Raw genomic sequence first — 26102 nt, forward strand, 5'->3', positions numbered from 1 at the left:
TCTTGTATTCTTGGAAAGGCAAAAAGGCTACCATTCTCTGGTGGAAAGCACACTACAACAGCTCCCTTTGTATATGCTCACAGTGACTTATGGGGGCCTTCTCCAGCAGAATCCATAGGTGGAGGTAAGTATTTCATATCTATTATAGATGACTATTCAAGAAAGGTATGGGTTTACATCCTCAAAGAGAAGTCTCAAGCATTTGAGAGGTTTAGAGAATGGCATACTAGATATGAAAATGAGAGAGGGTCAGTGCTGAAGTACTTAAGAACTGATAATGGGATGGAGTTCTTATCTACTGAGTTTGATAGCTTCTGTAAAATGAAAGGGATAAGAAGGCATAGGACCGTGCCAAGGAACCCTCAACAGAACGGGCTGGCAGAGAGGATGAACAGGACGTTGCTAGAAAGAGTGAGATGCATGTTGTTCTACTCTGGAATGCCAAAGAAATTTTGGGCAGAGGCTGTTTCTACTGCAGCTGATCTGATTAACAAATGCCCCTCTTCATCAATTTCTAATGAGACTCCTGATCAGAGATGGTATGGAACTTTGGGAGACTACTCAGGCTTGAAGATTTTTGGGTGTGCGGCTTATGCACATATCAAGCAGAATAAGTTGGAACCAAGAGCAAGAAAATGTGTGATGTTGGGATACCAAGATGGAGTGAAGGGGTATAGGTTATGGAATATGGATGAAGGGGGTCAGAATATCATTGTGAGTAGAGATGTAGTGTTCGATGAAGGAGAAATGCCATTCAAGAAAAGTAGAGCACCCCCTGGTGGTGACAGTAGCTCTAGCATACAAGAGTTTGACTTTGATGAGAAATCTGCTTGGTCTGATGCTGATGAGGATGTTGAAATCTCTGAACACCAAGAAGAAGGTGGAGCTTCCAGTTCTCAGTCAGATGAAAACACAAGAGGTGGAGATCCATCAAATCAAGGAAACAGAAGAAATCCAAGAAGGAATGCAGGCTTGCCCAGCAGGTTTTCAGATTATGATATGAGCTTCTTTGCTCTTTGTGTAGCAGAGGTGCTCATGTTCTCAGAGCCTTCAACCTATGAAGAAGCCATAAATTGCAAGGAAAGTCAGAAGTGGATCAGAGCCATGGAAGAAGAAATAGAGTCCTTGTTGAGAAATGGGACTTGGATTTTGGTGAATGACCCAGGGACTCAGAAACTCATAAGTTGCAAGTGGCTATTTAAGAAGAAGGTTGAAGTTGGGGAAGTTGAAAGCATACGTTTTAAGGCAAGGTTGGTAGCTAGAGGATTCACACAAGTAGAAGGTATTGACTACACTGAGGTGTTCTCTCCAGTGGTAAAACACACCTCCATTCGGATCTTATTGGCCTTGACAGCTCATTTTGATTGGGAGCTGCATCAACTCGATGTAAAAACAGCTTTTTTACATGGGGATCTAGAGGAGACGATCTATATGATGCAGCCTAAGGGTTTTGAAAGGCCTGGAGAAGAAAAGAAGGTTTGCTTACTTAAGAAAAGCCTATACGGGCTCAAGCAGAGCAGTAGGCAGTGGAACAAGAAGTTCCATGAGCAAATGGAGCTGATGGAGTTTGAGAGATCCAGCTTTGATAGCTGTGTATATGTCAAGAGAAGTGGAGATTTGATAATAGCCTACCTGTTACTGTATGTAGATGATATTCTACTAGCTGGATCAAGCTTGAGTGAATTGCAGATTGTAAAAGATGAGCTTAAACAAAAGTTTGAGATGAAGGATCTTGGGGAGGCAAAACGAATACTAGGCATGGACATTGTCAGAAATAGGAAGAAGAAGGAACTGAGGCTTGTGCAAGCTGAGTACATCAAGAAAGTGATAAGGAAATATCAGGTGACAAATGCAAAGGCAGTCTCTACTCCATTAGCAGGCCATTTTAAGTTGAGCAAAGAACAGGCGCCTAAAACCGATGAAATCAGAAGGGAAATGAGTGCGATACCATATGCGAATATAGTGGGAAGCATAATGTACTTGATGATATGTACAAGGCCGGATGTGGCTCATGCTATAAGCGTGGCTAGCAGGTACATGGCTGATCCGGGTAGAGAACACTGGATGGCTCTGAAATGGATCTTGAAATATTTGGGAGGATCTGTTATGATTGGTTTAAGATTTGGTGGAAAAGCATGGTCTGAGAAAGATGAGATTCTTGTAGGCTATTGTGATTCTGATTATGCGGCCAACTTGGATAATAGGAAGTCCCAAAGCGGCTACATATTCACTTTGTTTGGTACAGCCATTAGTTGGAAGTCGAATCTACAACCGGTGGTCGCATTGTCCACAACTGAGGCAGAATATATTGCACTAACAGAGGCCGCAAAGGAGGGAAAATGGCTACAAGGAATCTTACAAGATCTGGGGATAGAGCTGGGAGCAGTAATGATTAATTGTGACAGCAATTCAGCCATATGCTTAGCCAAGCACCAAATGTTCCATGAGAGATCTAAACATATCGATGTAAGGAGGCACTTCATCAGAGACGAAATTCAGAGTGGGAAGATCAATGTGGTGAAGGTTCCCACTGAAGAAAATGCCTCAGACATGTTAACCAAGTCACTGCCAACTTTGAAGTTCAAGCATTGCTTGAAGTTGGTGGAAATTGTGGAATGTTGAAGTATGGAACAGGATTGAGAAGGGAATCTAGATATTGATGGAGTTTTGCAAGGACAAGGTGGAGATTTGTGAAAGTGTGTCCATGCAAACTACTGATTTGATCGAGTGGTGGAGCCTCTGCAGCTCAAAGAAGAGATCAAGAGCTAGCTCGGCTAGAAAGGAGTTCGGCTAGAAAGGAGTTCGGTAAGCTCGGCTAGAAAGGAGTTCGGTAAGCTCGGCTTACCGAGCTGGAACTAGCCTGGAACTAGCCGAGAAGAAGAAGGCAGAAGAAGGAAGCTCGGCTTTGAGCTGGAACTAGCCGAGAAGGAAGAGTTCGGTTTTTGAGCCGAGTAGCGGTTATAACTAACTTTGGGAAATAGAGTTAGTTGGATTTTATTTCTTGATTGCATCTTGTATAAATAGCTCGATAGAGCTCAGTAGTGAAGTAGCAGAATTACACCATATACACACACACCCAGAGAGATTAATTCTCAAGATAGCGAGCGGTTGTGAGCGGTAGAGTGTGAGTGTGAGTTCATTGTAATTGTAAAGAGTTCATCAATAAGATTCCGGTCATCTTCTCCGTGGACGTAGGTGGTTTATCACCGAACCACGTTATATCGTTTGCGTGCTTTATTTTCTCGATTACGTGTGTGAGATCAGCGGCATCGCAACCCAACAATGGATATAAATTTTAGAATAAAAAAAATTGAAAGACAAACGCATACATAAACGAAATAATCATGATTCTTGACCAAGTAGAACAAGATAACTTAGTTTGACATAATAAGAGGCTAACTTAGATAGTTTTTAATAATCATTACTAAGTAGAACAAAATAACAGGATGGTTGATTATTATCTATGAAATCATTATTAATCATGAAATTAAATATGAAATAATTATTAATCATGTAAAAAAAGGCCTTAGTTTCAAAGTTCTAACTACTTGATTAGTGTGAAAATACACTGAAATAGAGTAGAAAAGCATAACCATTAACCACTCTGACTTAAAGAAATACAAATTTCTCTATTTTAGTGTCAATCTTAATCACACTAACCCACTCAAGAGCATAAGAATTCAGACAAATCAACTTAGGAAATTATATACTGGCATATCACATATCAATAGCTTCAGACATTTTTACAGAGAGGCACTTCAATGTTAATTTCAAATCCTACAAAAATGCAAACACTAGGTCAAAATTTGTAAACACTGTCAGCCCCTGAATGCATATATACAATTGAATGAAATCTCATGCTCTTTTTCTTCCTTGCTCACAGTATTAAGGCAAGTCAGAGCCACGGCTTCGAAACATATCCAACCTAACAAAGAGACGACATAATAAGCGAAAAGACGAATAACGAGACTGACTAAAACAGCTTGTCAACCAATAATACCAGTTCGAAGCAGCTGTCTCGGAAATATTATCTTGGTCTCCAGAAAGGACCTAAAACACAAACGCGGTAACTAAGGTAAGAGCGTAGTGTTCAGGTCGAACTTTCACAAAGTGCCAATTGTTATGCATGTCTAAAAAAGTTCGGTAAATTAGTATTAACCTTTATGCCATCTGGGGATAGATTGCATACCTCTATTTGCCACAGGAACAGGACCTTCGAAAGATGACCTGTTAAATTGCCTGTGGTTCATGGGTCGTGGAGGGAAATTCCATCTATTGTCGGGAAATGGCGGCTCACGAGGAGGACTGCAGTATGGCATGGGTGAACGATCATCTGGGTAGCATGGACCTGGAGAGAAAGAAAGGCTGTATTGAAAAGATAAATAAGGAGTGACAATAAGATTAGGGCGCAAGCAGGGAAAAACGGACTTACCAGAGATTGACGGAAATGGAGGTCTCCAGCACTCCCCAATATTGTCATGTGGTACAAATTTATTCCTGCCACGAACCTTATAGAAGTTCCCATTATCTACATCGCGTATGTGATATCTATTGGAATGTGAAGATGGTGGAGTATTCCTCCGTGCTTGTATCCTTTGTCCGTGGATATATGAAAACCGATTTGAAGGAGCAGGATGAGGAGGTCGCAAATGAAAACCCTTGTTGAGAGAATCAGTTTGTCGGTTGCTATAAGAAGCACGACTAGATACATGGGAGGTAGGCCGATCGCCATACGAACACACACTACTAGAATCGGTCATCTGTCTATGCCTCTGGCCTTCAAAGTCTTTATTTTCACGAACATAATGGCGCACAGCATCAGTAGCCGTTGGCTTGACTCTTGCCACAATACTCAGATTTGATCTGTTGGCATGATAATTTCTCTTGTACTCCTGCAGATGCACAAATATCATATCGATAGTAAATAACTTCAGCACTTACTCATCCAACAAAGTAGCAGCAGTTGTAGTTAAGCTAGGATAGAAAGAAACCTGACGACTAGAATAAGGCTTTGACTTGCAAGTTAAAGTAGAACTTGATAATGAAGCAGATGTAAGTGCCCCATCCTTAGATTCCTGAGGGGTAAATGGTGCTTCATAATGGTTATCGGATTGATGATTTGGTATCGTCTGATCTGCTCCAGTAATATTACTGGTGGAAGCAATTTCGCCTTCACAACATGGAATCACATCCTCCATTTCTAGCTCGCCATCGACATCTTCCAAAATATGGATGCGCTTATCAACTGCTGGAACTGGAGTATTCTCTCCTTCACTATTTTTAACATTATGCTCTGGAGTAACAGCCTCATAGCCCTCTCCATCGGAATCAGTTCCACCATCAATATCCCTAAGCATATGAGGCATACAGAAACCAGGAAGCTGAATGCTTGAATTGCTAAAGAAAAAAATGAAGCAGATTAGTAATAATCTGGAATTTTCTCATCATATTTAAAGACAACAGCCAATTTAAAAACACAAGATTAAACCTTCATTTTATTAGTTAGATTACAACATACGTTACATGTGTACATAATTCAATAGGTATTATACATTATGAAATAAGGTTCATGGTTTTCCCTCTACAACTAGTTATAGTGGTGGAACGGTATCCATCTTATATAGCATAACATTATCGTCTTTTACATACAGGTAATATATACACATATACAATTAGGGAGATGATCAAAACAAGTATGCATTTAAATCAAGAAATGCAGCCCAAATCTTGGCCCTAGGATTAGATGATATAATGGTCAATAATTAACCAAAAACATGGAAGGTCATAATTAAGCAGTTTTAGGTCATATTATAAGATTTGGGTTTAATGTCATGTTAAGATCATTTTAGGTCATTCTTTGTTAGAATGACCTAAAAGTAGACTAAAAATGACCAAAAAATGTCCTACGCATGATATGTTCTGCGTTTCTGTATTTAAATCTAGTTTTTCATAGATTAAAACCTCATACATACATATACAACAATCATTATATAAAGTGTGGTATAAGAGCTAATCACAAAATTGAAACATGTCTTCAGGTTTAATTCTGACTCGGGACAAAATTAAAGCCAATTACTACAGGAAAATGGAACTTGAAACTTGAAATGTAAATTATGTAACCAATTAATACTAGATTCATAAACTTAGTATCTTAATAACGTATCGTTGTGGCTTTAGACCTAATAAAACCCGATCAAAATGGAACTTCCAGAGACACCAATAACTGTTAAATTCGCAGATATAAACAAATTAAGGCTATACATACTGCAGCCAAACCAACACATCTACCATATTTAAGTGCGGCAAGAATCTAAAAAAGTTTGATCACATAAAGCCACTTTAATATGTTCAAGATATAGGCTATATATACTGCAACCAAACCAACTTACCTTCCATACTCATCCACACCCTCCAGTTCTCTTATAGGATCATCAAAAGCCCTTTCATTTCTCAAGGGTCGATGGGAGCCAACAAGAGGATATGAACCCGTACCACAAATGACATCAAGCTCACAGATATGGTGGTGGATTATTGATTCAGGAAGGATCTTTCGTTGCTGCCACACTCTCAAAACCTACCCATCAACAGAGTAAAGGGGAGTGTTACAGAATAGTTTTCTCAAGTAAAGAATCATGATAAGAAGGTCAAATAGCTGCACAGTTGGGAATCAGTCCACTAACTTTCAAACACTGTCGATGATTTTCACAAGAGCTACGACCAGGAGCAGCAGCTAATAATAATCGGGGTAGAAGTGCCTGGATTGCAGATGGATAAACACCACCATCACCTGAGAGCAATATGATTCGGTATAAATATCTTGCATGATACTATAACCACAAATGAGGTACATAGAAGGTTACACAATTTGCAATCATACTGCAAGGATAAAACTAAAATAACTTACCCTTGATGCCTCGGGAGCACTGCATAATAGAATCAACAAGTAAAAACAAGTCAACCTTTTTCCGCAAAGACGACTCCCTTTCCAAATTTTGGGCAAGTATTTCGACCACCTAGATCACAAAAAGGAAAAGTTATCACTAAACTCCCACTGGAGGTGCCCTCTATAACATCTAACAGCATTTATCTCCAAGCAAACCATTTCACAAAAGATCAGCTACATGTTTTGTTATATCAAGTCATGCAGCAGACCAATAACAGAATCGGGACATAGGGATAATCAAAGCACCTACCACAGAATGCATAACATCGCGAATTTGGTTGCTCACAGACAAGTAAAAAGACTGAGGTTAATATAAATAGTTGAAGAACTTAACTTAAAAATCCTATGGGTGCTATTAATAGTTTAATACTGCAAATTATTCACACTAAAGCACGTGTTAGAAAATTTTGGGGCCAAAAAACGCTCTGCATTATAAGAAAAATCTACCTTAGTTGCAAAACCAAGTTTTGCACAGTCAATTGCTATCCGTGTAGCTCGGCCTATGCTCTCTTTGGTTCTTGTCAATGATCTAATGATTGCTTGAAAGGACGACAAAGATTCCCCTTTGCTGGTACATTTTCCAGCAAGTTTAGTCTTTTCCAGATGCAACGGGGCATCTGTACTGGAAGAGCTATTATGCTCATTATTATTGTCTAATGAACCTAAGTTGCATCCGGAAGAACTTGGAGGAGATGATTTTGCACCATCTGCCCCATCAGTCATTGATGAGGTAGACTGAGCGACTGAAACCGTTCTATCTTCTACGTGGTCATAGGATGTTGAAGCGGAATGTAGTATAGAATGACGATGACTGCTATTCAGAACCTTTGTAGGAGTATCATCTGAGAGCACAACACTTGAGCCCAAAGATGCTGAACATGCTTCTTCCAGAAACTCAGTCCTGAAAATACAAATATGAAATACCAAACATTATAAAGCTAGTTAAATCAAGAAACCAAAAACCCTGGACACAGATAGTAAAAGTTTACCGCTTACTGTCGTGGTTTGACTTATTTGTTTCATCACCTTTACCATCTGCACTATCAAGCTGGACACGGGTGTCACCATTAGGCGAACAACCAGCACTTCCTTCCACATAGTTAGAATCTAAGTTCATCTGCGAAATATCAGGATCAGATGTCTCAGCAACTTCTTTCAAGTCTGAGCATACAGTCTTGGAGTGATTGGCAAAAGACATTGTTGTACCGACTGTGTTGCAGTTCAGATGAGTGGACTGCTCACTAACATTAACAGAATCTTGTTTAACATGATGTTCAGCATCAGTTTCTACAGGAAGATCATTTAACATGCACAACTTTACTCGTTTACTGTCAGCACCTTCTACACATTCAACTGAACTTCTGTACCCTACAGGATCTGAGCTATCAATACCACGAGTTTTAGTTTCTGAATCACCTTTCGGCGTTTCTGCCTCCGACTTTATACGGAACTCAGAAGCATGCACTAGAGAGTCACCATTTCTTAGGTTCTCAGTCGATTCCGATTCCAATTCAACCTTAGCTCTCTTTCCCATTGACAGGTCAGAGCTTTCCAAAGAGGGAGCATTTATTTGAATATTTGGAGCTGCTGAGCAATCTGAAGCTCGTTCAGAATATTCAGCAACATTAGCAGACATAGCCTCCAAGGCACGATGAAGGCGTTTAGATGGAGGTAAAGCAGCTTCCCCATCCACATAATTCTTTCTAGTCACAGAAAGGATAGGCTTCACAAGACTTGCATGTGATAGAAATGAAAAGGTTGGACCTTCTCCAACGAATTCCTTGTCAGCACCGTCTACCTGGAGACTTGGATGCTCAGAGGACTCTGTAACAAGACTGGCAGGAGCTTCAGACATTTTTTCTTCTTTAAGTACTAAAGTGACTTCTTCCTCCGCTGTTGGTGATAGAATCCCCATACGAACTCTGGCTCTCTTTACTAGAGGCAAGTGTTGATCACCATCATCCTTAGCATACTTTTGGGCTGTTTTCTCACTAAAAGTGGGGGAAACACAATCATTTCTCAGCATTCCTGCATCGGAAGCTACTACATCAGGTTTAGCTGCTTCAACAGTATCATTATTGTGTCTTTTTCTGTTTGGTTTCCTTCTTTTCTTAACGATAATATTGCTACTTTGAAAGTCAAGGCTATTGCTTAACTCACTGTTCCCCTCAGTATTTTCAGTGAAGGGCTGCTCCAATCCCACTGGCTTACAACCAGAGTCATCATTGTTACTAAGGGTGTCAGAGTCCCCAGTCATAATTCCAGAATCACTCTCTTCAAGGTTATCACTTGATACAAAAGCAAGCGAGCCAACATCCTCACCAACAGAATCATCAGTTGACTTCACAATCCTCTTACTTCTTCTAAAAGATCTATCATCTGATACATTTGCACCTGAGCATCTAGAGCTCCTAGTGTTGATGGTAGAAGGTATCAGGGTACTTTGGGGTCTATTAGCAGCTACCCTTGATGAACTTCTCAACACGGGGACAGATTTCCTTCTCCTTGCACCACTTTTCCTAGAAACATCGGATTGGTCCCTTGCCAAATAAGTTGCAGATATAGGTTTTTCTGTAGACACCCTTTTAAAAGGTATCTCGTCCAATTGCATGTCCTCATCCTGCAAAGCATCTTCAGCAGCTGCAGCTAAAGCAGCTTCAGTTAAAGAATTCAGATCATGAGTGGTCCCAGTAGAAAGTTGTTTAACTGTAACTACTACTGCATCATCTTTAACACATTCAGTCAAAGGTCTATCTCTGTTCTCATTGGCTATATTAGTTCCATCTGTATCATTAGTCTTGGAGACTTTATCTTGTTTCTTCAATTTCTCAAAGCAATTTATTATCTCATTCACTGCTCGGACAAAATCAGTGCCTTTCCCGTGGCGTCTTCCTACTAGAGATGCCTTCTTCTCTTCCGTGAATTCTTCTACATCAGCATGATTACAGAAAGCACTGCACAAGACCCATTTCAGAAAGAAAGGAAGGATCATAAACAGTAACATAGGCCATGATAATAATTTAGCCATAATATCAGCTATCTGCATGCACTTCTAATGTGGCATTAAACACAAATGAAAAAAAAAGTATAATTCCATTTAATGGCTACCATTCAAAATTGGATATCATTTATATATTTGCACACACATGCACACACATGTATATATATACAATTAATTTAGATTTTAATCTAGTTCAAGGAATGTGATACCTACATTACTGGAAGACAAATGACTAGACTCGTCAGAATTATGTTTGCTCAATCAGCAAAACACTCTTTAAACCAATAAAAATTAACTTCCCAACTGACTAATGTCTGTCTAAACTAACACGATTTCAAGGTTTCAACATTATTATTATTTTATAGAAGTTCAACTGAATCGTGCATAGCTTATGCATTATAAACCATTAGTGTTGTAAGTACATCAATGTCGATGCATGTATCTGTAACAGAGATAGTAAACATGCAGTTAAAGAATGAGGGCGGCACTAAAAGGTGATGTGCTAAATTAATATCAACAAGGATACACAAAGCAAAGCAATTTACAACCGTACTGCGGAAACTTGATGAATAGGAATCCAAATAAAGAAAGCTCACTGAGTGATTCTAATTCATTCTATTAAGTATAGTTTTATCAGAATAGGGATTTCATAAATCAATGAAAAGGGAAACTGAAGAACAAGAGGGAAATTTAGAGATTAAAAAGCAATATAACCTGAGAAAGCAAATAACTCACATTTGTTCAGTACCAAAAAAATGTACTACTACTTTCTTCGAGTCAGCAGTGTAACCCCACTGTTCTGGCTCACTCACCTGCCATGGAAAATTTGGGAGAAACACACAGTCAGCATTGTTTTAAAACTTTCAATAGCTCCCCTGGAAAAAAGTTGGGAATTTTTCACCAAAAAATTTGTCTAAGCCATGAATGTTCAGATCAAAAAACCGAATCATCAAAGAAAAATTATTTGTGGAGAATCGAATTGGTAAAATATGTGAATCATGTGAGATGTCCATCCAAAGCATGCTCCGTAAAACAATAGGAGCCTAAGCCTACTATAAACAAAATTCCCTATATAGTAAATCACCAAAGCCACCTATACTATCTAATAACAGAAAATTGGTGCGAATGAGTTTGGTAAGTTCATTAAGAGAAGTTATTATACTGGAAAGATGTATAAAGGATACACGATTTGTGCTCAGGCTTGCAACCTTCATGCATTCCCAAAACCCACAAAACTCTGAACCATATAGGATAGAAAACTATGATCTAACTGAAAAGTTACATTCCTTTCTCCAAATTTGAAAGAAGAAAACTATAAGATGCATGAATCATGGCATGGTAAAATCAATGGGGAGGCATTTATTTCTCATCCCAGATCATCTCTACTCTCTACCATTAGATATGTCAAATCCATTTATGCGTCTATTGGGGCCTAAAGGTGAATGAACAAGGGTACCATGCACAAATATAATAAGAATATACAATAACCAAAATACTTTCTCTATATCTTATACTATACATTTATTTGATCAATGTCAATAAATGTCATCATGATGCTTATATACAATTCTAAATGGGAAATTTGAAACAAACGGCAGATAAAAATCTTTACTATGATGCTTATATATATAACCAAGTCATATATGATAAACTTTTCTGATAACATACTAAACTACACCAAACTAAACTAACATCCCAATACGCCCTGGGTGGTATGGTCCCACAAGTTCATGCCAAAAACCTGATCCTACCAGAATTCAAATACTACTGCTATACTCCAGTGCTGTCAACAACCAGGAAGCCACTTAATAGCTAGACGAATAGTAGACCAATCCAATCTCAAGAAGGCAAGAACTCACAGTAATCCAATCCAATCTTATTCTTCTTATATTCCTTAAAAACAACTTGCAAAATACGTTTCTCAAGTTCTTTAGAGACAATGCTAAAATTACAACTATCACATCAGATTCATAGATACCAAAAAAAAAATCCAAAACTGTAACAAATACAACTACCAATCACTACAGCCTCGCTAAACATCCACCCCCCCCCCCCAAAACTAATTAAATCAATCAATAAAAAGGAAAATTAAAGACATACCGCCGCCGGCCAAGCCGGAAATCCTTTGACTTTAGCAAGCACAAGATCGCCTACCTTCCACTCCCGCCGGGTGGCAGCTGCTGCCGCAGCTTTATTGGCACCTTTTCTCCGGCCCGGCGCCATTCAACTACTACTTCAACTAATTATCCCCACACATTCAACAATTCTAATCAAGTAACAACATAAAACCCTAGCATCCTGCTCTAATTATCGCATGTAACGCCAATTATTTTTCCAAAAACGAAATTGAGTGCAAAATAAGAACTTCGTCACTCATATATAATTGAGTACAGTGAGCTGAACCCTAATCCCCATCACATAACGTGGGGTTGGGGTAGTAAGACAACGGTGTTGGGAGAGTTTTTGTTGAAGGAAAGCTGTGATAATTGGAGAAAACAGATATGAATGTGTTGGTTTCTTTTCGTGAAGGCGTTTGTGCTAACGTGCGCCGCTGTAGATACTGCGTTACCATAAACGTACGGGACTTCGGCCCAAATCCATTTACATATAGGTCCAATTTTGGGGCCCATTACTGTTTCTATTTGTTGATCGGAAAAATTTGTGTGTGTGTGTGTGTGTGTGTGTGTGTGTGATACTCAATTTAGTAAGTATTATTTGTAATTTCAAATATTTCAAATTGTATCTCATGCGATATGCACATGCAATAGTACTAAAAATTAGATGATCATATCAAATATGGAATTCATAAAAAAAATAGATGATCATATTTGAATATAGAATCTGATGAATCATATGTAGACATCACTTATATTGAGTTAAATGATAGTATAGTGTATTCATATACAAAATAATAATGTCGTTTGATTAAGAAGCTTCATCAATATTTACACGTAAGTAACCGTATTTTTATTGACTTGTGTTAATTGAAAACAGATTAATATCTCACGACTTTTTTGGCTAATTTGTGAAAGTGTAAATAGAGTGAACTTTGACCAGATTTCAAGTTTTTTCAGATTCTACTAAAAGTGGCACGATAGTAATAATAATAAGAAGAAGAAGAATGTGAAAGTGTCACGATTGTAATAAGAGAAGCGCTAAATTTTAATACTCCCTCCATCCCGACCTAAGTGAGACGTTTTTATTTTAACACAAGAATTTAGGTAGTGGTGTTTAGTGAATTCAATTATTGATAGTAAAGAAAGAAAGAGAGTCAAGTAAGAAAGAGAAATAGAGAAAAAGTAAGAAAGAGAAAGAGAAAATAAAGCAAGAGAGGATAAAGTAGGAGAGATGTGATGATAAAATAGGTGAGAGGAGTGAGTTGATTGTTGAAAAAAAAAAGAAAACGTCTCATTTAGGTTGTTGGGACGTACCAAAAAAGAATACGTCTCACCTAGGCTGGGACGGAGGGAGTATCTTCCTAGTACTTTTTAAGGTAACATGTAATATAAACAATACTTCTTTCGTCTCAAAATAATATGAACTTTAAGTTTGGCACGAATTTTAATATAAAATTGATAAAGTAAGAGATGTAGAGAGAAAAAATAATTATGGAGAATAAGTCCCTCTCATTTGAGATAAAATAATTTCTAAAATTAAAAAGTATATATTGTGGTGGGATAAACTAAAAATAAAATAGTGCATAATTTTGTGGGCCGGATAGAGTATAAGAGCATCCACAACCGTGCTCTTGCCAGCGGCACGGTTGTGGGCCCGGACGGTACAATTCATGCCTGCTCTCTGGCAAGAGCACAACACCCACAACTGTGCTCTTCCGCAAGGACGAGCACAATTAATATAAAATTCAATTAAACATAACATTTCCATAATATTAAAATCCATTTAAAAACCATAATAAATATTACAAATTACAAATAAAATTAAAAATACATAATTAAACTCCTTAAATTAAAAATTACATAATTAAAATCCTAAAAATTAAAAATTACATAATTAAACTCCTAATAAGATTACGCATCCGGCGGGATCAACCCCAATTGTTTTTGGAGACCTTTTATCATGGTCTCGTGTGTTTCAAGTTGCGTGGGGGTCATAGATGACCTATCGGCCATATTGAGTTGGCTTAAAAGCATCCACAGCGAGTTGTTCGGGGGTGGAGGTGGCACATAGGGAGCGGGAGCGGCTTCGGGAGTGGCTTCGGGAGTCGAGCCGCGACGACGGTTGGCCGCCGCCTTCTTCCTTCCTTGGGGGCGGCGTTGGGAACCGCTCGGTCCGGCGTCGGGGCTACCCAAGTTAGCTCCGGCGAGTTGGCTAGCCACTTCTTCCGAGCCGGAGTCGGATAGGGCTACCGACCTTGATCGTTTGGAGGAGCCGCTAGAGGAGGATGTTATGCCTCCCTTATACTTCGGGTGCGTCCGCGTCTCCTGCCAAACGTTAAGATATTTGAACGACTTATCGTTCATGGATTGGTAGGTGCTCAGCGCGGCGGTGATGATGTCGACCTCGCTTCGGCCGCTCCCGGCATTCCGGGACTCCTGGATGAAATAGCCGTTGAACTTGCCAATTTCTTCGTTGGCTCAGCCGATGCAGTTGCGCACCATACTCTCATTGCGCTCGATCGTTCCGGGCGGCCGGTTTGCATTGTACCGGCTAGAGACGCGCCACCAAAAGTGATCGCCGGATTGGTTCGTTCCAACCACCGCATCTTCGGAGATTTCCAAGTACGCCTTGAACAATCTTTCCATCTCCGCCGGTGAGTAAGGTGTGCGGACACCGGCGCGAGATGGAGGAATCGGCATTTGGGAAGGGGCGCGAGGCCTAGGCTCCGGTGTCCACCCGTAGCGCCCTTCGGAGGCACCTTGGTCGTCGATTGGGTATGGACGGTAGCCACCCGGAACGGCCGAATCTTGGGTTTGAGGAGGGGCCGAATATTCCGTTTCCGGACTAGGAAATGGTTGTGAACGGAACCATTCGGGGTTCCAACCGTGGGAGCCCGAAGGGTTATCGACTTATCGTCTTGGCGGGACATAGTGATGTTGTAGGGTATGAGAGAATGAAGATGAAAATGGATATGAGAAAATGGAGATGAGAATGGATATTGGAGAATGATGATGAGAGTTGTGTAGTTTGATGTGAATTTTTGGGGTGAAATTGGGGGTATTTATAGATGAAAGTGTGTATTTTTGGGGTAAAAAAATGAAAAAAAAAAATTAAAAAGGTGTAAAAAATTGTTATAAACGGATATATTTTTTTGGGGAAGTGAAATTTTTTTTTATTTTTTTATCGGTTTTTTTAATAAAAAACCGATTTTTTTTTAAAAAATTTAAAAAAATGTTTAAATGCAACGGTCGAGCCGTTGACGAATGGGAGCGCGCCACGTGTGCGTCCGCTGGCACGGACGTGCTCGATACATCGAGCAACGCCGTGCCAGCGGCGCGAGCGCAGTGGCGGCGGATGACGTCCGTGCCAGTGGCGCGGACGGCGGTGGCAACGGACGCCACACTGGCACGGACGGCGGTGGCAACGGACACCACCGCTGCGCATGCTCTAATACTTACTATAGCGCCGCCTTCAAAGTCGGTATATACATCCAATATGAATCCACAAAAATAGTGATATACTAACAAAACTTAACAACGAAGAAAACGAAAGAGGGTATATTCAAAAGTAATTAAAGTGTGACCGGATTTCTAAATTTGTATGTGCCGACTGCCGAGCAATATTTTGAATTTACAAATTGATATACCGACAATAGTGTGAATGAGATGAGACGATTTTTAAATACAAACTGTAACAACTTACTACGTACTCCAAATTATACTCCATTCCCCAAAAAAATTAAAACCCAAATATTTTTTTAATGTATCGAATCCTAATGGGCTGTCGCCTGTCAATAATATCACTTTAAATAAAATTTCTCAAAAAGGAGATTACTTTAACATGGCCTATAGTAATATGCAATTCCCAATTGCCTAAAATGTTTATCTTTTTCCCCCTAAATATAAATGTGATGACATAATATCGAAGGCATGAATTCATAATTCATACAAATACACTAAAAAATTGATTATAGTACACAACAAAACCCAATTCAATCCAAATCCAAGATTCTTATTTTGCTACCTCTTGAGAAACACTTGTCCATATCAAAAAAGGTGTTGGCTTTTTGGTCATGACATTAAATAAGGAGTATAAGACTAGCTAACAATGTAAGTGTGTTAAGCACAAAGGGAAAGTGACAAATGGCAACAAAATTAATATTAGTAGTAAAAAGTTTGATATTCTATTCGTGTGAAGAGGAAGGAGCAGATGCCCACATCCCACTTGTGTCTTTCCCTAAATGGGAAGGTTTTTCATTAACCACTTGGGCACACATTTTAATGCTTTCTTCATTTAAATTTTACTAGTACTCAATCTGTCCCTATTAATTCGTCACCATTTGATCCGGTATGAATTTTAATAAATATAATAGAAAGTCAGTTGAACTTTTATATATTAATTTTATAATAAAATAAGTGAAAATGAGTTAGTGGAATGTGGATTCACTACAAAAAGAATGGTAAAATTGAAAGGTGATAAATTTTTAGGGACTAACCAAAATGAAAATAAGTGATAAATTTTCAGGGACGAAGGAAATAATATTTATGTTATTGAGCCTCTTTAATAGAAAAGGTAAATTAAGAATGTATATTTCTTAGTTATCTTCTCTAATAATTTTCAAAAGAAGAAAGTAAATTAAAAGGCAAACATAAAATTTAATTATTTATCTTTTGTGTGAAGAAAAAGGTAAAGATACCTTTTGCAATAAAAAAAATGTATAATATTGTACATTCTAAATTACATCTTCCCTATAATGATTTCTTATGAAGGAGAGATAAATATGGTCATGTCTATTTAACTCTCTATTTACTTCTTCCATTGTAGATGCTCTTAGTAGGATAAATTGTTTAAGGAGTCACAATATTTGGTCAAACTCTAATAAGTTCTGATTTTTTAAATTAGCAAAAAAAAATTGTGAAATTAGAATTTGTTCATTTATTGCATAAAAAATAGATGATCATATCGAATATGGAATCCATAAAAAAAATTAGATAATCATATCGAATATGGAATCCGATGAATCATATGTAGACATCACTTATATTGAGTTAAATTATTATAGCGTATTCATATACAAGATAATGTCGTTTGATTGAAAAGCTTCATTAATATTTACACGTACGTAACCATATTTTTATTGCCTTGTATAAATTGAAAACAAATAAATATCTCATAACTTTTTTTGGCTAATTTGTGAAAATGTAAATAGAGTGAACTTGGACCAAATTTCATGTTTTTTCAGATAATTTACACTTTTTCGTAGTGTTCCATGCTTGGACAAACAGATTCATATGAAATCTTTCGTCCTAGTCAATTTTTTAAACCCATGGAATATTGTATACAATATTTTTAGTATGGCAAATAGAAGAAAAAGTAATGTTTTCTTTTAAAATGAATTTGTAGGATATGGGCATTAACTTAATGGTAAAGTAAATATAATACTCTGAAACTGAGTTTGAATAATTGAATCCATCTTAACACTTTCTAAAATTTTATTTATTCTATCAACTTTAAGAATAATCAATCCTCTACCAAGATCCGACAGCACATAGTTGGAATATAATTTAATCCAAATCCAAATTAAGAAACGTAATTAGCCCCTAATCCGACACGTGTACCTTCAAAAGATATTTTCAATCCACGTGTCCCTCGCTCACCCCTTACAAGGTGGATTTTTCCCATGTTCTTCTCTCCCTCATGCACCCGCCACTAATCTCCAACCGCGTGTATTACTGTCCAATACAAACCCACCACGTGCCCCTCGTCCCACCACCTCTTTTTATAAATTCCATTTCCACCGCCGCGGCAAAGTCGTTTACGTGATGGGCGAGTGGGGGAGCTCGAGTCAGGTGATGCGACTCAGCGAGTCAGCCAACTCGGGCCTGGTCAACGAGCGAGTCCTGTTCCTGGTGTTCGAGCACGTGAAGTGGGACATCCGCACGCTGTGCTGCGTCGCGGCCGTTAGCTGGAAGCTCCGCGCGCTGGCCAAGCGCCTTCTGTGGCGCGAGCTCTGCATCTCCCGCGCGCCGCGCATGATCGCGGCGCTCACCGAGGGCGCCACCAACAGCCGCATCATCGGCGGCTGGCCCGCCCTCGCCAAGCTCCTCTTCTTCTGCGGCGGATGCGATTTCGAGTCCGCATCCGCCGCAGTGAGGCAGTTCCGCCTGGGCCGCCCCCTCCGCGGCCACTTCACGGGGGAGTCGCGGTTCTCGAAGACGTCGGGGCGGAGCTTCCTCGCGAGGAGCTGCCGCGGCGACGTCCTCTATGTGAGCGACCCGTGCGAGCACGCGGAGGGAGGGGGAAACGACGTCGTGGGGATATACAGAGGGGTGTTTCGGTCATTTTTCAAGTCGAGGACGCGGGAGCGGCTGATCGCGAGGCAGATCGGGTTCGAGGAGGGGGTGCGGTGCCCGTATTGCGCGGCGAGGGTGTGGAGCATGACGGCGGCGCGGCTGATTCCGCAGAGGACCGCCGCGAGGAAGCTCGGATCGAGCGGCGACGGGGCGGTGGAGTACTTCGTGTGCCTCAACGGGCACCTCCACGGGCTCTGCTGGCTGGTGCACCTCTCCTCCGACGACGGCGGAGATGAGGAGGAAGACGATGACGGCAGTTTCTGCAGCGGCGATGAAGACGGCGGTGATCGGAATTGCATCAATTCAGCCAACAACGGTAATAATTGATGCAATTACATAATTAATCGGTGCACCTCTCCTCCGACGGCGAGGAAGAGGAAGATGACGACGGTGATCGGAATTACGTCGGTCGAGCTAACAACGGTAATAATTGACGCAATTAATACGTAATTAATCGGGATTAGTAGAATATTAAACCGGAAATGCAAATTTTATTAGTTTAATTAGTTAATGTTCACTGGCATCGGTGTGGGGATATCTTTTGTAGGATTAAAAATTACTATGAGTTTGGAAATTTCTAGTTCTAAATTTCTAATTAGTAGGAGTAGAATGAATTTCGATATTTTTATTTTGTTACTGAGAAATTTTTTTAGTCGCTTTATTCGGTTTGTCGTTTACTGATATTTTTCACCTTTTTGTATATGCGTTGCATGTGTTGCATGCATCAATAAGTTTGCCTTAGTATTCAAGGCAATTTGTGAAAAAAGTCAAATTTTGTAATTTTAAACTTAATTTTTAATTTTATTAGGACAAAATACGCTGATTTTTAATTATAAGACGTTATTAACATAATATTTCAACAAATTAGTAGCATATTTAAATTTAAATTATGTATTAAGTCTCTAATGGATCAAATTCATTGATAATATCGTCCTTGCATAGTTTTTACGATGTTATATTAAATATAATTTCATCCAAATTATATTCTTGACTCTTCAGAAAACTGAAATATATTATAAAATTGATGATTTTTTTTAAGTTATAATATAATCAGAATGTAATCAAAATTTATAATTTTTTTCTTGCAATTCTCACTTTTTTTGTACCGGAATTTGTTATTTTAAGTGACATCTTAATAGTACATGTTTATTTGCACTAATTAGCTTATATTTTTATGAAATGTTAAATGCATATCAAATAAAAAATAGGAACGCTTTCCCAAAAAGGAAGCTACAATAATTTTAATTCCAATTAATGTGACTATAGTTGAGATTTGTGAAGCATACAAATTAATTATGTCTGCCTTTACTTATTCTTCAAGTAAGATCTCATCATGAATTGGCCGATACTTGTTTTTATGTATATATATGCATTAATCAATAAATAAAATAAATATATTTAATTATAAGTGTTAAACTGTTGCACTTTTTTAGTTATGAAATTATTACAACTCGTAAAACAAAGACGCATCAATTCTCCAAATGGAGAGTTCTGACAAATGACAATGTTGTTTCAAGAATTAGTCAAATATAATATAAATATATAATCATCTTTTGCTTTGATATCATCAAATTAAAGACTAATTAGTTAATATCAATGTGAATTTTTTAGAATTTCCACACGGCAGATGTGATACACACGACTACAATCTACAAAACATAGCTATTTGAAGAAGAAAAAGGTGTCGATAAAATTTGAATTATGAAGTACCTATCTCTAATATTCGAAATTTTAATTTCAAACAATATATATTTCAATCGTTATAATAACTACCAACTTTTTGTCCAAAAGCAGGGGTGGTTGAAACGAAAAATAGAAGACTTTGAATTTAACCCATGAGAAAATATTCAAAAATAGAATATCGATTGAATACTTTCAGCGGCCAAAAGCAATTACATAATCTTAGTAATATATTAGTACTATATAAGTTTTAATATAAAATTGATAAATTAAAAAAAAAATATATTCAAAACTACTATTAAAGGTAAAATGAGACACACTTGTAGAGTATAAAAACTTATCACAGATAAATAATGACTAGTTTTAGTAAAGAACCAAATTGAAAAAACGACTATTTTCATGAATGGAGGTAGTATTATAAAGAACTACTACAAATTAGATTGAATATCAAAACAATAAATTTAGTGAAACATTTCTATTAATAATATTTTAATTATTTTATCTCTATGTCATTTGCTTTAAAATTTCGTATGAAAACTCGTGACGACTACTACCAAGACTATTTTACGTGGACAGTGCAATATAAAAATAAATCATGAAAATTATTGTAAGTATTCCAATAATGGAGTAGGGGGCAGAATGGTAATTTGAAATTTTGAAAATGCTGGTTGTATTGCAGTTATTAACGTTGAGAAATAACAAATGTGTGTTGAGAAAAGGAGAAAATCGGGAAGCAAAAAAAGAGCCGCGTTCTCCTTGCCGCCCTTGCCCTCGCCGCCTCCGCCTCCGCCTCCTCCGCCGCCTAGGTTCCATAATTCCTCTCTCTTCGACTCCGAGGAGACTAGGTAGACCGTTCCTCTCCATCAATATAGGTAATATCTCCCTCCACATTTCTCAACATTTCAACCACAACAATTTATCACGTCTTTCTCTTAACGTTATTTTTTTTCTTCATTTTGTTCCGAAATTAGCTCGGAAACAAGTTTTTTGTTCTCCTCTTGTTTGTATGCGAACATTTGGCGTTTGATTTTTTTTAAGTTTTGGAATTAGTTTTTTTTTTCGATGAATATTTTGTTTTCTGATATCGGATAGCGAGCAAATTCAATGAATTGATGTTAATGATGTGAGTGTTCGTTGAAATTAGAAGGATAATAGCATTGATCCTCTGTTTTGTGATATGTTCTTCGTAGAATGAGTTGCGTGCCGCATAAGAGGCATCATAGTAATATTTTCCTCTACATTTCTAAACATTTCAACCACAACAATTTATCATCAGTCTTTCTGTTAGCGTTATTTTTAACTTCGTTTTGGCTCCGCAATTAGCTCGGAAACAAGTTATGTGTTCTCCTTTTTGTTTATATGCGAACATTTTGCGTTTGATTATTTGTTTGCTTGATTTTTATGTTTTTGAATTAGCTTTTGGTTGTTCGCTGATACTATTTGTTTTCTGATACTGGATAACGAGCGAATGATTCGAGACATTGATGTAGGATGTTATGGTGTAATGCTTTGAGTTTTCGTTGAAATTAGAGGGATAATAGCATTGATCCTATGTTTTGTGATCTGTTCTTCGTAGAATGAGATGTGTGCCGCATAAGAGGTTGCTAGTACAGTATCATAGTTCTGATCTGGAGTTGTTTTGTAATTCTTTTTCTTAATTTTTTCAGGTTATTTATGGTAGTATGATTTAATGGCCTGTGATGTGGTATTCGACATGTTTTAGGAGCTCACAGAGATTGGTCTAGCTGATCAACAAGCTTCTAAAAGATTGTAAGTGGCAAGCAAGAATGTTTTCGATTAATAGTGAACTTTTCGATGTTATCTTTTTTCTTTATATTATTGAGGCAACTTTGATCACCTATCTGGCATTCATCTCATTCGAGCAGAGTTAATCGGTGATCGTTTGATAAGAGCATGGCCAGTGTTCAAGATATTGTCGTAGCAGCTTCCATCAATCTGTTAGCTGCACTGGCATTTCTTCTGGCTTTTGCATTCTTAAGGCTCCAACCGTTTTGTGATAGAGTCTACTTTCCAAAATGGTACAAAAAGGGCATACGAGAGAGCCCCAAGAAATCGGGAGCGCTGAAAAAGTTTGTGAACTTAGATTTCAGAACATATTTAAGGTTTTGGAAATGGATGCCTGAGGCGTTAAGAATGCCAGAGCCTGAGCTGATAGAGCATGCCGGACTTGATGCTGCTGTGTGCGTAAGGATTTATCTTCTTGGGTAAGTGCATAAGATTTGAGGTTATTACTTTGGTACATTGATATAGATTTGAAGGGAAAAACAGTTAAAGACACCAATTACTTTTTAAGTACTAGTATTATCCAAATTTACAAATCCAGCATTCTATGCTTTTTCTTTAATGTCCTTGAACATCAGTGCGATGAAGAAATTTCAAATGCAGATTGAAAATCTTTGTTCCTATTACTTTCCTTGCATTTGCTGTATTGGTGCCTATGTAATTGGACTGGAGAATCGCTGGATAAAATAAAAGATATAACGTACAGCAACATCGACAAGCTTTCTATATCTAATGTATCTTCAGGATCTTTGAGGTGAGAACTAGTTTTATTTTACTAGATATATTCATGTATTTTAGATCTATGGGCTATGAAATGCTTAAGGAGGACAACAAACACTGTTTTGATAATTTTTAATGCTATTTCATCTGGTAAATACTACTCAGTAAAGCTGATATCCCTTTTTCCCAGTCAGGTTCATAGCACACATTGCAATGGCATATGTATTCACATTTTGGACGTGTTATTCCCTTTACAGAGAATACAAGATTGTAATGACCAAGAGGTTGGAATTCTTAGCTGCTGAAAATCGTCGGCCAGATCAATTCACTGTGAGTTTATAAACTATGCTCCCTGCATCCATAGATGCTTATGTATAAGTTATTACAAATATTGATCGACAACTTTACCAATTGATCCTTAAAATGTGAATTTTTGAGCCTGGGCTCCATTTTAACACTCTATTGCTATAAGATGTGTGGATGACACTTGCCATTTCATTTTCAGGTCCTAGTGAGAAATGTTCCCCCAGATCCTGACGAATCAGTTAGCGAGCATGTGGAACATTTCTTTTGTGTAAATCATGCTGATACTTATCTCATGCATCAGGTGCGTGTTCAGTATGCCGCTATATTTCACAAGTTATGGGAATGTGCACGCACACACGCACACGCATATCCTCTTTTTGTTCACCAGACTTTGGACAAGAATATTGATTAATGATGAGAACTGAGCCTAAGGGAGAGAGGTCTGGCACTTTTAAAACCCGAACTTGTTCAAATTAGATGTGAAGAGTTGGATTCAAACCATCTTAGCTGCTCTTTGCGCGGATCCTAGGAATTATAAAACAAAATTATTTCTACATCAAGGGAATCATAAAGTCAATGCTCTAGCAGATTTCAATTTATTTCAATTTGACCCGGATACATTTGATTCCAACCTTTTAACTCTATATTGCTTGTTGATAACTGGTTCAGGTTGTATATAACGCAAATAAGCTAGCCACTTTGGTTGAGACGAAGGAAAGGTTTGCACAACTGGCGAACTTATTATCAAACAAGATATGAGAGAAACCCAAAAGCTAGGCCAAGAACAAAGGTAACTCGTTTGCACGTAATTTTCTTACTTTGAAGATAATGCTATAGATGAACTTATCATCTCATATTTTCTTAGTTTATAGAAAGGTTTTTGGGGGCTTTGGGGAGAAATCGTGGATGCCATTGATTACTACACAGAAGAAATCGAGAAGATAAATGGAGAAGTAAGCCTGCTAGTCTACATAATGCCATGCTAGGTTGTTATTCCATTATAGTTTGCTTGATTCATGCTATGTAAATATGTTGTTGTTTCAAATTCTGAGATCTTTCAGTAACCTAAGTGATTATCGTCGATTAGTAGGAAAAGAAGATAGTTACAGTGACCTAGTAACAAGAGTACTTCAATGACCTATCTTTAAGTTCTTTCTTTTCTTTGTTCCCTTTCACACTGGATCAGGAAGCTGCTGAAAGAGAAAGTTATGAGCGACCCAAATGCGATAGTTCCGGCGGCATTTGTTTCATTTTGATCTAGATGGGGAGCAGCTGTTTGTGCTCAAACACAACAATCAAGCAATCCAACCATCTGGCTGACTGAATGTTCGCCTGAGCCACGCAATGTCTACTGGGAGAATCTTGCAATACCATATGTTGAGCTTGCTGTGAAAAGACTGCTAATGGCTGTTGCTATGTTTTTCCTCCCCTTCTTTTTTATGATCCATATAGCATTTGTTCAATCCATGGCAAGCATTGAAGGCATCGAAAGGTTTTTCCATTCCTCAAACCAGTGATCGAAACGTGAGCTCAGCTCTATATAATATTTGTCTTCCTCTGCACATAACTTCCTTTAGCATGCACCATGATTTACCCCCCTTCTTCTGCACATAACTTCCTTTAGCATGCACCATGATATAATATTTGACCCTTTCCCCTTCAGGGAAAGGGTCAAATCCGTTGTTCAAGGTTTTCTTCCCGGCATTGCTTTGAAGATATTCTTGGTTCTTCTTCCCACAATTCTCATGTCAATGTCCAAAGTAGAAGGTCTCACCTCTTTTTCATCTCTGGACCGAAGAACAGCTGGAAATTACCATTTGCTCATAATTGTAAACGTCTTCTTCGGAAGTATCATCACAGGAGCAGCGTTCGAGCAGCTCCAGAAATTCCTCAACCAGGCACCATCAGAGTACGTTGCTTACCCTCTTCTTGTAGCTTGCAATTGCAATCCATACACATTGTTAAGAATCAACTAGCAAGTTGTTTTGTGAAAGTTCATTTTTGCTCGATCAATAACGAGTCCCTTTTTTTTTGCTGCCTTGCAGAATCCCGAGAACAGTGGGTGTTGCCATCCCAATGAAAGCTACCTTCTTTATTACTTACATCATGGTTGATGGTTGGGCCGGGATTGCTGCAGAGGTACTCCGAATAGTTCCTCTCGTTCTGTTCCACCTGAAAAACACATTCATAGTCAAGACCGAAAAGGACAGGGAAGAAGCAATGGATGCCGGTGGCATCAATTACAACTGTATTTCTTGTTGGGGCTCGTATATGCAACAGTCACTCCCTTCATCCTTCCTTTCATCATCGTCTTCTTCGCCTTCGCTTATCTGGTTTTCCGCCACCAGGTACGCTCGTATCACTCTGGGACCACCCCTCGTTAGTTCTAACCTGCTAAAAGCAGGTCTGGTTCTCCCACGCAGATCATAAACGTATACGATCAGAAATACGAGAGTGCAGCTTCATTCTGGCTAGATATACACCGTCGTGTAATCATAGGCTTGATAATGTCACAGCTGCTTCTAATGGGACTGCTGAGCAGAAAAGGTGTTTCTAAATCAACTCCGGTGTTACTAGTGCTCCCTGCCTTGACCATCTGGTTTCATCGGTTTTGTAAGGGCCGTTTCGAATCTGCATTCGTGAAGTTCCCGCTGCAGGTATATTCGACTTCCATCCACCTCCAGCTTCTTGTTAATCGAGCCATGTTTACAACCGCGCGTTTTTTTCCTTTTCGTGGTGCATACAGGATGCTGTGATCAAGGACACGTTGGAGAAGGCAACGGAGCCAAACTTGAACTTGAAAGCATACCTACACGATGCTTACACACATCCCGTGTTCAAGCCCGTTGAGGCCGAGAGAACGGTATTTATCGACGAGGAGGAGAACAATCCTCTTGTCACCACCAAGAGGACTTCACGTCGGGAGAACGGTGGCGGGGGCGGGGACGGCGGTGGTGGCAGTAAACCTGATTCTGGAAGGGTTACTCCCCGTGTTGTATTAGATTGAGAAGAACCCCAAGTTTCTAGGGGGTTTGTATTTTCGTAAATTCATATTCTTTTATTGGGTGATTCATTGCCCCGTGTAACTTTGTATTATAAGGTCAAATATACATGTTTGAGCTTTTAATTTTACTAAGAATGACGCGTTTAATCTATTCTCGTTTTTTTAAGGATCAAT

The 26102-nt window shown here is 38.6% G+C and overlaps 2 protein-coding genes and 1 pseudogene across 3 annotated transcripts; 2 read left to right on the forward strand and 1 right to left on the reverse strand.

The window, feature by feature from the left end:
- Positions 1-3694: 3694 nt before the first annotated feature.
- Positions 3695-12461, reverse strand: LOC121755896 (protein HUA2-LIKE 3-like). Of its 2 annotated transcripts, none has more exons than XM_042151344.1 (12): positions 12045-12461; positions 10680-10756; positions 7933-9897; positions 7391-7844; positions 6905-7013; positions 6681-6787; positions 6390-6574; positions 4992-5349; positions 4433-4892; positions 4190-4348; positions 4001-4050; positions 3695-3925 (listed from the first exon to the last, which is right to left on the reverse strand). In XM_042151344.1, exons 1-11 carry the CDS (start codon positions 12165-12167, stop codon positions 4028-4030), a joined length of 4020 nt encoding a protein of 1339 aa, XP_042007278.1. In that variant the 5' UTR covers positions 12168-12461; the 3' UTR covers positions 3695-3925; positions 4001-4027. The 2 variants fall into 2 exon arrangements, with proteins under 2 accessions (XP_042007278.1, XP_042007269.1); XM_042151335.1 differs by having other exon boundaries at positions 4992-5397.
- Positions 12462-17884: 5423 nt separating this feature from the next.
- LOC121792687 (EID1-like F-box protein 3) lies at positions 17885-19461 on the forward strand. The gene has a single exon (XM_042190735.1). It carries the CDS (start codon positions 17885-17887, stop codon positions 18740-18742), a length of 858 nt encoding a protein of 285 aa, XP_042046669.1. The 3' UTR covers positions 18743-19461.
- A 1322-nt stretch (positions 19462-20783) lies between these two features.
- Positions 20784-25991, forward strand: LOC121755929 (annotated as a pseudogene).
- Positions 25992-26102: the final 111 nt, after the last annotated feature.

This window comes from Salvia splendens, chromosome 1 (genome assembly GCF_004379255.2).
Source record: "Salvia splendens isolate huo1 chromosome 1, SspV2, whole genome shotgun sequence".
NCBI lineage: Eukaryota > Viridiplantae > Streptophyta > Magnoliopsida > Lamiales > Lamiaceae > Salvia > Salvia splendens.

Bases quoted from the DNA above. Each gene is read 5' to 3' on its own strand.
- LOC121792687 (XM_042190735.1), top strand. From the start codon at position 17,885: ATGGGCGAGTGGGGGAGCTCGAGTCAGGTGATGCGACTCAGCGAGTCA.
- LOC121755896 (XM_042151335.1), bottom strand. From the start codon at position 12,167: ATGGCGCCGGGCCGGAGAAAAGGTGCCAATAAAGCTGCGGCAGCAGCT. The intron at 6,575-6,680 runs GTTAGTGGACTG...GTTGATGGGTAG, and splicing joins ATCATCGACAGTGTTTGAAA to GTTTTGAGAGTGTGGCAGCA. The intron at 4,051-4,189 runs GTATGCAATCTA...TTTGTGTTTTAG, and splicing joins TGTTCCTGTGGCAAATAGAG to GTCCTTTCTGGAGACCAAGA.